General features: G+C 45.3%; 1 protein-coding gene across 1 annotated transcript in view; it reads right to left on the bottom strand.

Moving 5' to 3' along the window:
• The window catches only part of CCNJL (cyclin J like), a 57669-nt gene extending 42771 nt beyond the window's left edge, over positions 1-14898 (bottom strand). The window contains 5 exon segments of the mRNA XM_082456487.1: positions 14038-14152; positions 14531-14544; positions 14546-14628; positions 14631-14673; positions 14675-14898. Of these exon segments, the coding sequence (XP_082312613.1) occupies positions 14038-14152; positions 14531-14544; positions 14546-14628; positions 14631-14673; positions 14675-14791 (372 nt within the window). The 5' untranslated portion in view covers positions 14792-14898.
• Positions 14899-15713: the final 815 nt, after the last annotated feature.

The following is a 15713-nucleotide window of genomic DNA, read 5'->3' as shown; positions in this document are numbered from 1 at the left end:
TACAACTCAACACCAAAAAAACAAAACAATCCAATTAAAAAATGGGCAGAAGAACTGAACAGACATTTTTCCAAAGAGGAAATGAATATGGCCAACAAGCACATGAAAAGACACTTAACATCACTAATCATCAGGGAAATGTAAATGAAAACCACAACGAGATGGATTATCACCTCACACCTGTAGAATGGCCATCATCAAAAGAGCACAAATAACAAATGTTGGCAAGAATGTGGAGAAAAAAGAACCCACCTACATTGTTTGTGGGAATGCAAATTGGTGCAGCCACTGTGGAGAACAGTATGAGATTTCCCAAAAAACTAAAACCAGAACTACCATATGACCCAGCAATTCCACTCCTGGGTATATATCTGGAAAAAAAACCCAAACAAACCAGAAACACTAATTCAGAAAGATACAGGTACCTCCATGTTCATAGCAGCATTATTTACAATTGCCAAGGTACGGGAGCAACCTAAGTGTCCTTCAACAGATGAATGGATAAAGAAGATGTGGTACATATATACAACAGAATACTACTCAGCCATAAAAAAGAATGAAATTTTGCCGTTTGCAGCAACATGGCTGGACTTGGAGGGCATTACACTAAGTGAAATAAGTCAGACAGAGAAAGACAAATACTGTATGATATCATATGTGGAACCTAAAAAATACAACAAACTAGTGAATATAACAAAAAAGAAGCAGACTTACAGATATAGAGAACAAACTAGTGGTTACCAGTGGGGAGAGGGAAAGGGGGTGGGACAATATAGAAGCAGGGGATTTAAAAAAAGGGTTATTACAGGATTATATGAAATCATGTATGTGAAACTTTTGAAAATTATAAAGCACTACAGAATTTAAAGAAACTTACATTCAATTAAAAAAGTATAATGCATGGATCTTATCTGGATTGCGATTTTGAACAATGCAACTATAAATGCCATTTCTGAGACAGCTGTGAGAACTGAATTATGGACTGAGCAATAGATTATTAATGAATGATGGTGAGTTTTGTAATAATGGCATAGTTGTTATGTCAAAAAAAAAGAGGCTTTTATTGCTTAGTAGATATTTATGGGTGAAATGACATGCTGTCTGGGGAAGATGAAACAGGTACTGAAGCTGGGTAGAGGGTACATGGGGATTCATTCCACTTTTCTTTCTACTTTTGTGTATCTTTTTAAGTTTCTATAACAAAAAGGAAAACACAGTGGTTCACTCCAAAGAGTCAGGAGTACTGAGTTACTTGGATTTTTTTTTTTTTACAAGGATCAGGAAATCAATTGTTATTAAGCATAAAGTTATCTACCTCGTCATATTTGATAACTCCACCTATTTTAGTGTATGCATGAACCACAGTGAAACCAATTCCCCTCTGATGGGCATTTAGGTTTTCTCCAAGTTTTCCTTAACAATAACTGAATCCATCCAATTCCTGATGCTTTTCTCTGTTCTTATGATCCTCCTCACTCCTCCTTGTCATCCCAACCCACCCACGCAAGTCACTGGATGACCATTTTTGGACTAAGTAAGTCGCTGGTGCTACCAGGGGAGATGTCCCTACCACAAAGAAGGCCCAGGCCCTGGTACCATCTGCTCCAGTGACCTGCAAGGGAGCCAGTGCCACAGGACAATTCAAATTCCGCCTCAAGATTCAAGTTTCCAAGTAACTGCCACTTGGGGGTAGAGGGAAGCACACACTGCAACAGTGGGGCTCAGAGGGAGCCTGGGGAGTTTTCTGGCCAGGGCCAAAGGTCAGCAGCCCTCACCCAGCCTCACACAGGTCTCAGGCTGGTTCCCTGATGCATATGGGCCTCCCCAGATCCTGGAAAGTATTCAGAGTTCTGTACCCCTTCCTTTCCATCCGTTAGTGCTTTTCCCATTCTGGGTTCCTGATTCTTTTAAACACAGCCAAGAGACACCATTTTGACCTACTGAAATGGCATGGACCTTTTTTTTTTTTCAATAAGTTTATTTTATTTATTTATTTTTGGCTGCGTTGGGTCTTCGTTGCTGCGTGTGGGCTTTCTCTAGTTGCGGCGAGTGGGGGCTGCTCTTCGTTGCGGTGCGCGGGCTTCTCACTGCGGCGGCTTCTCTTGTTGCAGAGCGTGGGCTCTAGGCGCACGGGCTTCAGTAGTTGTGGCTCACGGGCTCTAGAGCGCAGGCTCAGTAGTTGTGGCACACGGACTTAGTTGCTCTGCGGCATGTGGGATCTTCCCGGACCAGGGCTTGAACCTGTGTCCCCTGTACTGGCAGGCGAATTCTTAACCGCTGAGCCACCAGGGAAGCCCGGCATGGACTTTTTTTTTTTTTAAAGGCTAATATCCAGGGTTAGCAAAGTTACTGGGAAGCTGACACCCTCCCACACCACTGGTGCAAGTGCAGGCTGATGCAACTTTTGATAATTTATTAACTGGTGAAACTCAAAGTTCTTAACATCACACCCTGAGACCAGCAATTACATTTTAGGCATTTATTCTCATGAGCACGCTCGCAGACAGAAGAATAGGATCACCACTGCAGTGCTGTGTAAAATCAAATGGTACAGGAGAAATGACCCAAAAGACCATCAAGAGGGGCATGAATGAACAAATTATGTAATATACATACTGTGAAATATTACTCAGCAATAAAAAAGAAATAAACTCCTAATAGATACAACATAGGTGAATCTCAAAAGTGTTCTCAAAAGTGAATCTCAAAAGTGAATCTCTTAGTTAAAAAAGGCAGACAGAAAAGACCACATACATGTAACACCATTTATATGACACTCTGGAAAACACAAACTAATCCACACAGACAAAAAAGCAGATCAGTGATTGCCTGGGGCTGGGAGCGTGATGGGGTGAGTGACTGAGAAAAGGTACCTGGGAACTTTCTAGGTTGACGGCAATGTTCTGTATCTTGACTATGGTGGTAGTTACATGAGTATATACATTTGTCAAAACTCACTGTATACTCGAAACTGCATACGCACTTAAGATCTGTACATTGTATTGTATATAAATTAACTTCAATTAAAAAAAAGAATAAGCAGCTCCATCTAAGTATCCAACAAAGAAATGAGTTAAATCATGGTATATCCATACAATAAAACATTATGCATGATACTGCAGAAGAATAGTTAATGACAAAGAAAGTTACTTAGTATATGCAGTTTAAAAAAAAATTGTTATGAAACTGTAATATACTATGATAACATGTATATAAAATAAAATGTATATATTTGGATTAAAAAATTACCAAAAAGAAATATTTCGTTCATTCATTCAACACAAATATTTTGAGTATCTACACTATACCTTTATTGCTACAATGAGCAGAAAAGACCCAAAAAAAATCCCTTCTCGTCATGGAGCTTCTGTTTGGTGGTTTCATAAAAAATATTTAAATTATTAAAATGTAAACATTTAAAAAAATCAAATGGTACAGGGAAGTGTGTAAATGCTACTACCACTTGTATTAGAACACACACACTTGGTTTGTTCATGCAGAGAACTCTGGAAGGATTCATGAGAAATTGGGATCAGTGGTACCTTTCAGGGAGGAAAACTAGAGCCTCTTCACCATCCACCCTTTCATATAACCTGGGCTTTTTTCTTTTTACCATGTTCTTATATTGTCTATTCTAAATAAACACAATCGTTTCTAATTTTTTGCTAAAGTCCAATAATCAGGAATTGGGTGGAGAAGAATGATATGGAAATGTGAGCATGACATACTACAAAATCAACAAAGTGTTTTGAGAAAAGATATTTTCCATTTTTACTAAAAAAAACTCCGAAATAAAAATGTATTGTGATGACAGGCACACAAAGGAACCGAAGAACCTACACCAAAATGTCAACAAATTACTTCCAAGGGGTGGGATTGTGGGGGGGAATTTTACTTTCTTCTGTGTGCTTGTATTTATTTTTGCAGTTTCCTAAACAAACAAACAAACAAACAAAAACCCCACTCTGTGTGTTTAATAACTTTAAAAAAAAATGAAGGGACTTCCCTGGCAGTCCAGGGGTTACAACAGATTCCATGCTTCCACTGCAGGGGGCATGGGTTCGATCCCTGGTCAGGGAACTAGGATCCTGCAAGTCGGGCGGCATGGCCAAAAAAAAAAAAAGAGAAAAAAAAAGAGAGAGAAAATAACAGACCAAAATTGTCACCTCTTTCTGCCAGGTTCTCTCAGAGAGAACTGTTGGCTACACTCCCTTTACCCAAGGGGCTATGTGGTTTAGGAAGACAAAGAACAAGTCAAGGGCAAGGGCACAGGGCCAACCCAAAGCCTTAACTGTCCTCCCCTCACTTAGGGAGCACAGGCTTTCCCAACCAACCAGGGTGCCCACCAAGACCCTTCCAGAGGCCCTGGAGACTGATGGAGGACACCCATTTTCTCCCAGGATACCTGGGAGGCAGGGGGCAGGGATCACTCTCCTGGTTTATAGATGAAAGGAAGGCTCCAAGATAATCTGCTTCTTCCACAGATCAGGTGCAGAGACCAAGCCTCAGCTGAGTGTTGAGGGCACACTGAACACTTCCTTATCCTAAGGCGTGTAGGACTCGAGAGAAAACGCCAAGTTCTGATTCAGTCTTGTCCCCAGCTTCCTACAGAACACAGGTGAGGCAGTGGAGTCAAGGCGTCTCCAAGCTAGATGCCACTTTGAATGACATCTCATTCCACCTACAAACCCCACTTCTCAACCCACCTTCCATCCTCTGTTTGCACACACCTTGGGAGCAGCCCAGATCTTCTCTTCAGGATGCACGCAGGAAACTCCTGCTCATACTAAAAGCCTCACCGTTACCTCCAGGAAGGGGCCCTGAGGGCCGGCTGCTTAGGGTCTCACTTGAGGACCATCACCATGTCAGTACCTAAGGGTCTGTCAAAACCAGCATGTGGGTCTGAAAGGCCTGAGTAACACATTCCTGGAACGAAGCTGGGCAGACACATCCCAGTGTCTGGAACACTTTCTTATGGGTGGATCTGGGTGTGCCTCATGACTTGGGAGGAACTGTTCCCTGGGGGTGTAGAAACCCAGAGGGAGGAGAAGGGAATAGAAAAACCAGTTAGGAGGTGACCTAGCCAAATGGCTAAGCGTGGACCTGGGTCACCACCTTCTATGAGGAGACAGATGTTCAGCCTTGCAGTGGGGAAATTCAAGGAATTTAAGGGGAGGAGTGAGAAGAGAGAGTACTGATATTGGAAAAGAGAAATAAAAGAATGTGCAAGCTTTAGGGGTCACTAGAAAATGGTGCGGTTTTAACCCAGGTGAAGGACAGAGCAGGGATGAGATTCTACCACATGCAGCTGTCAGAGTTCGGGCAAGAGAGGAAGGCCCCACAGCATCTCTCCCTTTCCCCAGTCAGGGGAAACAGGAACAGCCCACCAAGTACGCCCCAGGGCAGGCAACAGCAGAGGCCAAATCACTTCAAGGTGAGAAGCACCATGCACAGGTGAGGCACCAGGACCCACCAGGACCCAACAAGGGGGGCCCCGGCCGGGCAGTCAGGCTTCTCAGAATGGTTTAGGGAGAACCTAGCTCTTGGAGAGCCATCGTACCACAAACTAAAATACAGAGCCTACAGTATCATGGAGGGCAGAGCCTCAATTGTTCCCTGCCTTGTACTTCCATTCTTTGCTAAAATGGATGTTTTTCTCCCCAAATTTACGTTCAGGCTCTGATACAATCAGGGATTTGATCTCAAGAGAGTGACTGACACCCTCTGAGTCTTGTAGTTTCCATCTATAACACGGGGTCAATCCCAGCACCGGGGCAGATATGAGGAGTGAGATAATACACAGGGGCGTGCTTGGCACACTGGCTGAAATACGGGAAGTGCTCAATAAACAGTAGCCACTAACATCATCACTAAACATCATTTTTGTTGTTGGTGTTTTAGGTCTTTGTATAAATTCAGTCCCAAATCAGTAAAAATGTCCTTTATCACTCCATTGGTTCAAAAAAACATGGTCTCACACAGCTAAAGACCTTTAAGTGTGCAAGGAGCTGGCTTCAGTAGGGAAGACACATTTGGTGGCTGGTTGCTCTGCAGATCTCAAATCTGGGGCGATGGGGAAGACCCCTAAGGTACCAGGCGACTCCGATCCTGGGAGAAGACGAATGCCCGATGGAGGAGAAGCGAGCCTTGGGTACGCGGGCTCCCCAGAGCCCCAGAAGATAAAGCTACCAGGTCATGCCAAGCAGGGCTTGTCAACGTGTCTTCGGGACGGTGGGGTACTCTTTCCCCAAGTACCCCCCCCCAAACCCCTATATTCAGAAAGTCTTTCACATACCCAAGAAGCCTTAAATCACAGTGATTGATGAGGGTCCTTAAACACACTCTTTGCTTCACTAATATAAGCACTTCTTCCTAACTGGAGGGACAATTATGTGAAAAATGGACATAAGTCAAAAGGAGACCAGAGCAAGTTCTATCTATTGTGCTGCTCATTAGAAGATAAAATTCAGGAAGGAAAATGGAACTCCCCGACATAAGTGTGGGAGGAATGATCTAGACTTCTATTATCCGGGCTTAACCTGTAGTTCTTTTCCTAAGATCCTGAGGCTGGACTTCAGTCCAGGTCAGTAGATCTGCCCTTGTGGGAAATTCTTTTTCTAGCCCCTCCCCTATTCCTCTCCTCCCCCCACATTATCCAAGGAGAGAACGAGACTGTCTACTATCTAAGTCTGTAGGAGGCCAGGAGGCAGCCTCCCACTGATCCTGTGCCTGGCACTGCAACTGCCCACAGAGGCTGCCCCAGCCAGGCCAGGGGCACCTCCTGGGACATGCCCAAGACCCAACGGAGGGTCCCTGGGAAGCATTCCTGCACCACCATTCAACGTGCCCCCGCAAGTCCATCTGAGCCTCGTCCTTCCATTCTGTGCTCCCCCAGTGACTGTGTCTGCATCAGGTGAGGGGGTGGACACCCCTTGTCCTCCCTCCACACCTCACACTGGTCTGGGAATCCCGAGATATCACACATACCTCATGCCTGCGAGGGGCTCACAATCTAGTGAGCAGGACAAGTTACTACACAGGTGACGAGGACAATGAGAGAAGCATGAGGTTGGGGCCAGGACACATGAGGGAAGGGAGAGAGGCTTGAAGGACCAGGAAGTTGGCCCTCAAGCTGACAGCCATCCCATGACCTAATTTCATCATGTGTACCCAGAACCTGCTAATTTTAAACTTGGGTGGATGCATCTTTTGGCAAAAAAGAAAAAAAGTGGCTGTCAGTCTAATCTGAACACTCCTTGAGGCATACAGCTGGTTACTAGAAAAACATCACCAACAGCCTCATTGTCACCACCAGCATGGTGGGGATGATCTGCTCCTCCCCCCACGTTCAGTGAAGAAGTTCAAGGGCACAGGTGTGATGAGGAAGAATCCTGACTCCCCTGTACTGGCTGGCACCCCCAGCCCCAGCAGAAAAGTAGTCAAAGGAGGGGGGAGCTCTCCCTCTAGCTCTGCTCCAGCAGAAGCAGTAAGGCCAGGTAGGATGATCAAAGGAGTAATTTAATATTTGAAAACGATGTGACCTACAAGGTCTTAATTTCTAAAATATACAAACAGTTCATACAACTCAATAACAAAAAAACAAACAACCCAATCAAAAATTGGGCAGAAGACCTAAATAGACATTTCTCCAAAGAAGACATACAGATGGCCAACAGGCACATGCAAAGATGCTCAACATTGCTAATTATTAGAGAAATGAAAATCAAAACTACAATGAGGTATTACCTCATACTGGTCAGAACGGCTGCCATTAAAGTCTACAAATAATAAATACTGGAGAGAGTATGGATAAAAGGGAACCCTCCTACACTGTTGGTGGGAATGTAAGTTGGTGCAGCCACTACGGAAAACAGTATGCAGTATGGAGGTTCCCTAAAAAAAGAAAAATAGAGTCGCCATATGATCCAGCAATCCCACTCCTGGGCATATATCTAGAGAAAAACATGGTCCGAAAGGGTATATGCACCCCAATGTTCACAGCAGCTCTATTTACAATAGCCAAGACATGGAAGCAACCTAAATGTCCATCAACAGAGGAATGGATAAAGAAGATGTGGTACATATACACAATGGAATATTACTCAGCCATTAAAAAGAATGAAATAATGCCATTTGCAGCAACATGGATGGACATAGAGATTATCACACTAACTAAAGTAAGTCAGAAAGAGAAAGACAAATACCATATGATATCACTTACATGCGGAATCTAAAATATGATACAAGTTAACTTATTTACAAAACAGAAACAGACTCATAGATGTAAAAAACAAACTTATGGTTACCAAAGGGAAAAGGTGGGTGGGAAGGGATAAATTAGGAGTTCAGGCTTAACATATACACACTACTACATATAAAATAGATAAACAAGGACCTAGTGTAGAGCACAGGGAATTATATTATCATTTTTTTTTTTTTTTGGCTGCACCACGTGGCATGCGGGATGTTAGTTCCCTGACCAGGGATTGAACCCACACCCCCTGCAGTGGAAGTGTGGAGTCTTAACCGCTGGACCACCAGGGAAGTCCCTCAATATCTTGTAATAAACCATAGTGGGAAAGAATATGAAAAAGTATATATATATATAACTGAATCACTTGGTGTACACAAGAAACTAACATAACACTGTAAATCAACTATACTTCAATAAAATAAATAAATAAATAGGAGTGCTTTAAGGTTGAGCCCCGGATAAAGGGGGCCTGCACAGAGCGGAGAGGGAGCCATCTCTCCATAGCAATTTGGGCGGGAGGAGGGTTCCACCCTCCCATTCGCTAGTCAGAAAGCCTTCCCGGGGCTGGGTAGAAGATCTTGCTGATGGGGTATAGTTCCTGTGTCCTACCCCTCAGTAGGCACGTGACTTCTAGCCCACTGCTGCCCTTCCCAGCCTCAGCCCCAACACCATCCAAAGGTCCAGTGCTGCCTTTCTTACGAAGGCCCTGTCACACTTGTGAACCCCTCAGAGTTTGTGGTCACAAACTCCAAGCCTTACCCTAACCACGCATGTCACAAAAGGGGCTGTCGGCCTCCCCCCGAGCGGTCGTTAAGTGGAAAAGCATAGAAAAGCACAGCAGCTGTCAAGTAGCTGCCACGTGCCTCACACGGCTCTCAGGTTCTCTCACTGAATCCTAACATTCCTAGAAAACATTTCCCCCAGTTTACAGAAGAGGAAATTAAAGAAGATTCACTCGTCTCATCATTCTGCAGAGGGGGCTCTGTTCTGGACACTGTGGCCCCGCACTGAACAAGACAAACACAGGCTTGTTCTTGTGGAGCGTACATTCTCGTGTGGGGGAAAAGATAATAAGCAAACAGAAAATAATCCCAGATACTGGTTAAACGCTATATAGAAAACAAAACAGGATGATTCGATTGAGGGACACAGAGGAACAGTTATAGAGAAAAGGAGACTCCAGATAGAGGGAAAAACAGCCCGTGCAACGGCCCTGAGGCATGAAGGAGCTTGACTTATTCAAGGAAGAGAAAGGAGGTCAGAACGGGACGGGGTAGGAGACAGGCAGGAGAGCAGGCCAGGGCTGGACTGTGTCAGGTAACAGAGGTGGTGATAAGGACTGGAAATTGTAACTGCAATGGGATGACGGCAGAGGTCTTTAAACAGGGTAGTGACACAATCTAAGTTCTGCCTGTTGTGGGAAGAATGAACAATGGGGGCCATGTTTAAAGAGGTTTAGAGAGGCTAAATAAGCAGCTCAAGGTTTCACTGCCATTAGTAGCTTGCATTCAACACCAAGGTTTGTTTCCCCAGTGTCACATTTTATATACTGTAGTATAACACTATACTGGAATCTCATATCTGACAAAGGGGGAGCTCCCACTATCTCTGTCATCCCCGGCTTGCTTCCTGCACCAGTCAAGTGAGGATAACTGCTCCTGGTTCTATGATGACAATTCAACAGCATAGATGGAAACACACTTTGTATTCATCTGGCAGCATTCAACAAACAAAGAGTATGACATTATAAGCAAGGAAAGCCAGTATGGAGAAAAGGGAACCCTCCTACACTGTTGGTGGGAATGTAAATTGGTACAGCCACTATGGAAAACAGTATGGCGGTTCCTCAAAAAACTTAAACTAGAGTTGCCACATGGTCGAGCAATCCCACTCCTGGGCATATATCCAGAGAAAATTCTAATTTGAAAAGATACATGCAGTACTTCCCTGGTGGCTCAGTGGTTAAGAATCTGCCTGCCAATGCAAGGGACACGGGTTTGATCCCTGGTCCGGGAAGATCCCACATGCCACGGAGCAACTAAGCCCATGCGCCACAACTACTGAGCCTGCGCCCTAGAGCCCACAAGCCACAACTACTGAAGCCAGCGCACCTAGAGCCCACGCTCCTCAACAAAAGAAGCCACCACAATGAGAAGCCCGCGCACAGCAAAGACGAGTAGCCCCGCTTGCAGCAACTAGAGAAAGCCCGTGCACAGCCACGAAGACCCAACGCAGCTAAAAATAAAATATTAATTAATTAATTTTAAAAAAAAGAAATGAACAGAAAAGACACATGCACCCCAATGTTCACAGCAGCACTGTTTACAATAGCCAAGATAAGGAAGCAACCTAAATGTCCATCAACAGGTGAATGGATGAAGAAGATGTGATATATATACAATGGAATACTACTTGGCCATAAAAAGGAATGAAATAATGTCACTTGCAGCAACATGGATGAACCTAGAGATTATAATACTAAATGAAATAAGTCAGAAAGAGAAAGACAAATACCATATGATATCACTTATAATTGGAATCTAAAATATGATATAAATGAACTTATTTACAAAACAGAAACAGACTCAGAGACACAGAGAACAAACTTACGGTTACCAAAGGGGGAAGAGGGTGGGGAAAGGATAAATTAGGAGTTTGGAATTAGCAGATGCAAACTATTACCTATAGCGTGGATTAACAACAAGGTCCTACCGTATAGCACAGGGAACTATATTCAGTATCTTGTAACAAACCATAACAGAAAAGAATATGAAAAAGAAGATGTATATGTATGTATAACTGAATCACTTTGCTGTACACCAGAAACTAACACAACATTGTAAATCAACTATACCTCAATTAAAAAAAAAGAAACCCAGGATTTACCCTAATAAGACCAGCTTCAAGTCACAGGTGACCCCGAGTATCAACCCAAGTGAGTTTTCTATCTCTAACCTGTAAAACCTGGACAAACCCGTCCTCCTTCAAGGTAGGCAGCCCAACAGTGAACTAACACGGAATTATGGCATGGGTGAGGCACAATTAACGGGGAACTGCCTGCCCTGCTCCTTTGAGTGGCTGGAGGAGAGATGAGAACAATCTTGCTTATATACAAAAGGTTGAGGGTTCTCAGGTAGTTGAGCTGGTTGAGTTTATACTGCTCTCAGAAATCCTTCCTGCTAGAAAGGACCAATGAGGTCAAAGCCATTCCTCCTAAGCTATGAGCAGAACTGACAACCACTCGAGCCTACAATGAACAAGGAAGCCCAATTTCCACGGCAGCCCTCACTAATTTATTTAGCCACCACCTCCAGAAGAGGACCAAGACCTTACTGCCTGGTCCACCATCCCACTGCCCCAGCTTTTTTTTTTTTTTTTCCACACCCACACACACTGTATTTTATTTTTACAAGAGATAAATAGACTGACATCAAGCATTGTACATGGATGACCACAACAAAAGCAACAATGATTGCAATTACCAAACATGAAACACACTCATACTATGTCATAATATTGACATTCAGTCCAGTAATCCTCCACTGTAGCAGCTCCTTTACTTTGCAGTGAAAATTGATTTGTATATTCTTTGCCTCTGAGTCCTTGTTGCCCCAGCTTTTTAATTGAACCACCAAGACCTGGATTTCTTCTCCAGATGCCTAAAATGTGCTTGCACCTTGGGCCATTCTGTTCTGGGAAGAAGACCAAGGGAAGCAGAGGAAAGCCACAGCCCGGACAAGCAATGCAAGACGGAGATAGACTAGGTATAGGAAAAAAGAAAAAATAATTTTACTAGAAGACAGCTACCCCCTAATGAGGAAAAAACCCTGAATAGCTGGTGACTTTTTAAGCAGAACTCCATAGACATTGGGTGCAAATGCACTGGATATGAGACCTGTTTGTGTAGGGAGCCAGGTAATCCACTAAGAAGACCTCTCCCTCCCTGTACTGGGTTGAATGGTGTCCCCCCAGAATTCATGTCTACCCAGAACCTAAAAATGTGGTCTTATTTGGAAATAGGGTCTTTTCAGATGTAATCAGTTAAATTAAGATGAGGTCACACTGGATTAAAGTAGCCCCTATTCCAATGACAGGTGTCCTTACAAGGAGAGAAAATAGATACAGATAGAACACCATGTGACAACAGAGACAGAGATGGGAGTGATGCCTCACGAGCCAAGGAATGCCAAGGAGTAGCAAGGCCTTGCCAACATCTTGATTTTGGACTTCTAGCCTCCAGAACTGTGAGAGAGCATATTTTTATTGTTTAAGTCCCCAGGTTTATGGTACTTTGTCCCAGCAGCCCTAGGAAACCAATACTCACCTTTATTTCACACCTGTTCCTCAAACCACCCTTCCCAGTCTCAGCCCAGGGGCAGGAGACAAGACACACAGGCCACGTCTCTAACCCACCTGGACTCTTCCACCTTCCCGGAGCCCATCAGCACTTCTCCCTTTGAGGTGAGGGGAAAGCAGAGATCACGTTTCAGCTGCCTCCACCTCCTGCCACCAGCGGCAAACTGGCAGGGGAGTGTTTGTTGTCTCCCCACATTCTCTTAGTTTTGTAGTCTCTCCTTTATTTATTTATTTATTTATTTATTTATTTATTTATTTATTTATTATTTTTAAACATCTTTATCGGAGTATAATTGCTTTACAATGGTGTGTTAGTTTCTGCTGTATAACAAAGTGAATCAGCTATACATATACATATATCCCCATATCCCCTCCCTCTTGCGTCTCCCTCCCACCCTCCCTATCCCACCCCTCTAGGTGGTCACAAAGCACCGAGCTGATCTCTCTGTGCTATTCGGCTGCTTCCCACTAGCTATCTATTTTACATTTGGTAATGTATATATGTCGATGTTACTATCACTTCGCCCCAGCTTCCCCCTCCTCGCCATGTCCTCAAGCCCATTCTCTATGTCTGTGTCTTTATTCCTGTCCTGCCCCTAGGTTCATCAGAACCATTTTTTCTTTTTTTTTTTTAGATTCCATATATACGTGTTAGCATACAGTATTTGTTTTTCTCTTTCTGACTTACTTCACTCTGTATGACAGACTCTAGGTCCATCCACCTCACTACAAATAACTCAATTTCACTTCTTTTTATGGCTGAGTAATATTCCATTGTATATATATGCCACATCTTCTTTATCCATTCATCTGTCGATTAGGTTGCTTCCAGGTCCTGGCTATTGTAAATAGTGCTGTGTAGCCTCTCCTTTAGTGTTTCTTAAATCTTATTCAGTCCTATCCTAGATATATTTGGGGTGGGGGCATTAACTACGAATGCCTTATACTATCATTTACCTAATTATTCTTTATGTAAAGTCACTACTTTTACTTAAATTTATTTTAAAAGGAACTCCTACATCGTTACAATATATGGAAAATCAGCATCATTTAGCCTATGCAGAACTTGCTCGATACATATGTTTTTAAATTGCACATTAAAGTAAATACACGATAATTATTTTTTTTAAGTTCATTCATGTACCCTTTAAAATAATCTCGGGTGACAGTACCATGGGAAATACCACCTTAAGGGGTACAGTTTAGTTGTCTGAGAACTCTGGGCTCCTAAGCAGAAAAACCAATTTAAGCTCTCCAGTCTCGTTTCTCACCTCACGACTGTCCCAGGAGGAGGCTAAAAGCAGGGGGAAAGAAAAGCACCGGGAGTTCCTAGTTCCCACGCAGGGCGACCTGAGGATACGGAGTTGAGAGCGAAAGGGACTTTAAATACCCAGCCCTGCGAGTGACAAGGGCGGGGAGGGACTGACCTTCTCGCGCAGGGTGCAGTGGACTTCCGAGGCGACACGCCCTTCCCACCACGGCTCATCCATCATCGAGTCTACAGCGCCGCGATGCGAGGCTACCGGGCTCTCAGGGCGCACCCTGTGTGGACACGGGCAACTTCAGCGGCCACAGCGCGCCCCCCGGCATCCCATCCTCTCTCGTCCTCGGCCGGGGTCTCCGCCGGGCGCCCCCTCCTGTCCCGCTCAGCGGAGCTGGCGGTCGCCTCCCATCCCGGGAAGGTTGCAGTGCCCCCTCCCCTCTATTCGCGGGACCTGAGGCGACCTGGAGCTGTGCAACAACTTGCAGAATTTTTATCTTCCCTTTCGCAAAAGTTGCAGAGAAAGTTGCCGACTTCGCTAGCTCTCCAGAGGCCAGGGCTCCGGCAGCGGCCACCGGCTCGCCGTCCCCAACTCCTCCCCCGCCGCCCAGCCTTTGTCCTGCTCCCACATCCTGCCCTCCAGCCGGGACAAAACTCACGCATCCCTCTCCGGGCGTGGGGGGCTGCGGGCGCCGGGCCCCCCGGCCCAGGGCCGAGCTGGCTGTGCCCTGGGGTGCCTGCACGCGGATGGGCCCTAGCGCTGGGCGCTCCACGCTCTTGACTGCCGCCTCCGTAGCCCGGCTAGTCCCCGCCACCGCCGCGCCCCTGCGTACGCTCGGGTCGCGCCGCGGCTCGCAGCCTCGGGGCCGCCGGGGGCCTTCCTCCCTCGCCGGGGGAATTGGGGGCCGGGCCTCGCGCATGCGCCGCCGGCCCCCGCACCCCGCGGGGCTGGGGGCTGGGAACTGGAGTCTTTCTTTCGCCGGCGCTGGCTGCGTTTCCTGTCAGCCCTCCTCCCCCGCCTCGGTGGAAAGCTTCCTCTCACCTTCGCGTGGGCGCCGGGTGGCCTCCTGGGCACCCCGCGGACTCACGCGGGCAGCGCTGGGACCGCGACGCTGAGACCGCGGCGCCACCTGCGCGCGCCACTCGTGAAAGGCGCGGGCAGGATGCCCCCAGAAAGTTCTCTCTCCCGCGTGCGCTGTTCTAGCCAACCTTTCGTCGGTTCCACCTGGCTTTTTTTTTTTTTTTTTAACCGGCCCTGCAATGGGGAGGTGGATTTCCCAACGGACAGTTCCCACGAAAGCGCCGGAAAATCCGCTCTTGATTATCTACGAGTCCCTGATTCTAAAGGAGGCTCAGTAAATCAACGGATATTTTTTTGTGCTCCTGCAAAGTATAAATTCTACGCCTTACATTGGGAGAAAACCAGTCTTTTTGGAGGGTCCGCTGGATGGAAGGCATTGTCTTTTTAATTGAGTTGATTGTTTTCGGAAAGGCACGCCCTTTAATCAGCTCCTCTGATGGCACAGAAGATTGATTGGTTTTTGTGATTCTTTTGGACATTCACAGATCTGTTTCAAATCCAGCTAGCAACTGGGTGACTTTTGCCATGTTCCTCAGACTCTATAAGCTTGGAACCCTCATGCGTAAATTGGGAATAAAAATTGCACCAACCTGCTGGAGATATTGTATCATTAAATAAGATACTTCATATAAAGGGATAATCGCCATGCCAAGTATAAAACAAACAACAAATAGCTGCCACTAAAGAGCCTTTGGTTTCTGACTGGTATCCAAGTACCCACCTGGAAAAAAAAATTTTAAACCAGCTTTGATAAGCTTCAA

This window comes from Balaenoptera physalus (genome assembly GCF_965194825.1).
Source record: "Balaenoptera physalus genome assembly, chromosome: 3".
NCBI lineage: Eukaryota > Metazoa > Chordata > Mammalia > Artiodactyla > Balaenopteridae > Balaenoptera > Balaenoptera physalus.
This window is presented reverse-complemented; position numbering and strand designations above follow the sequence as displayed.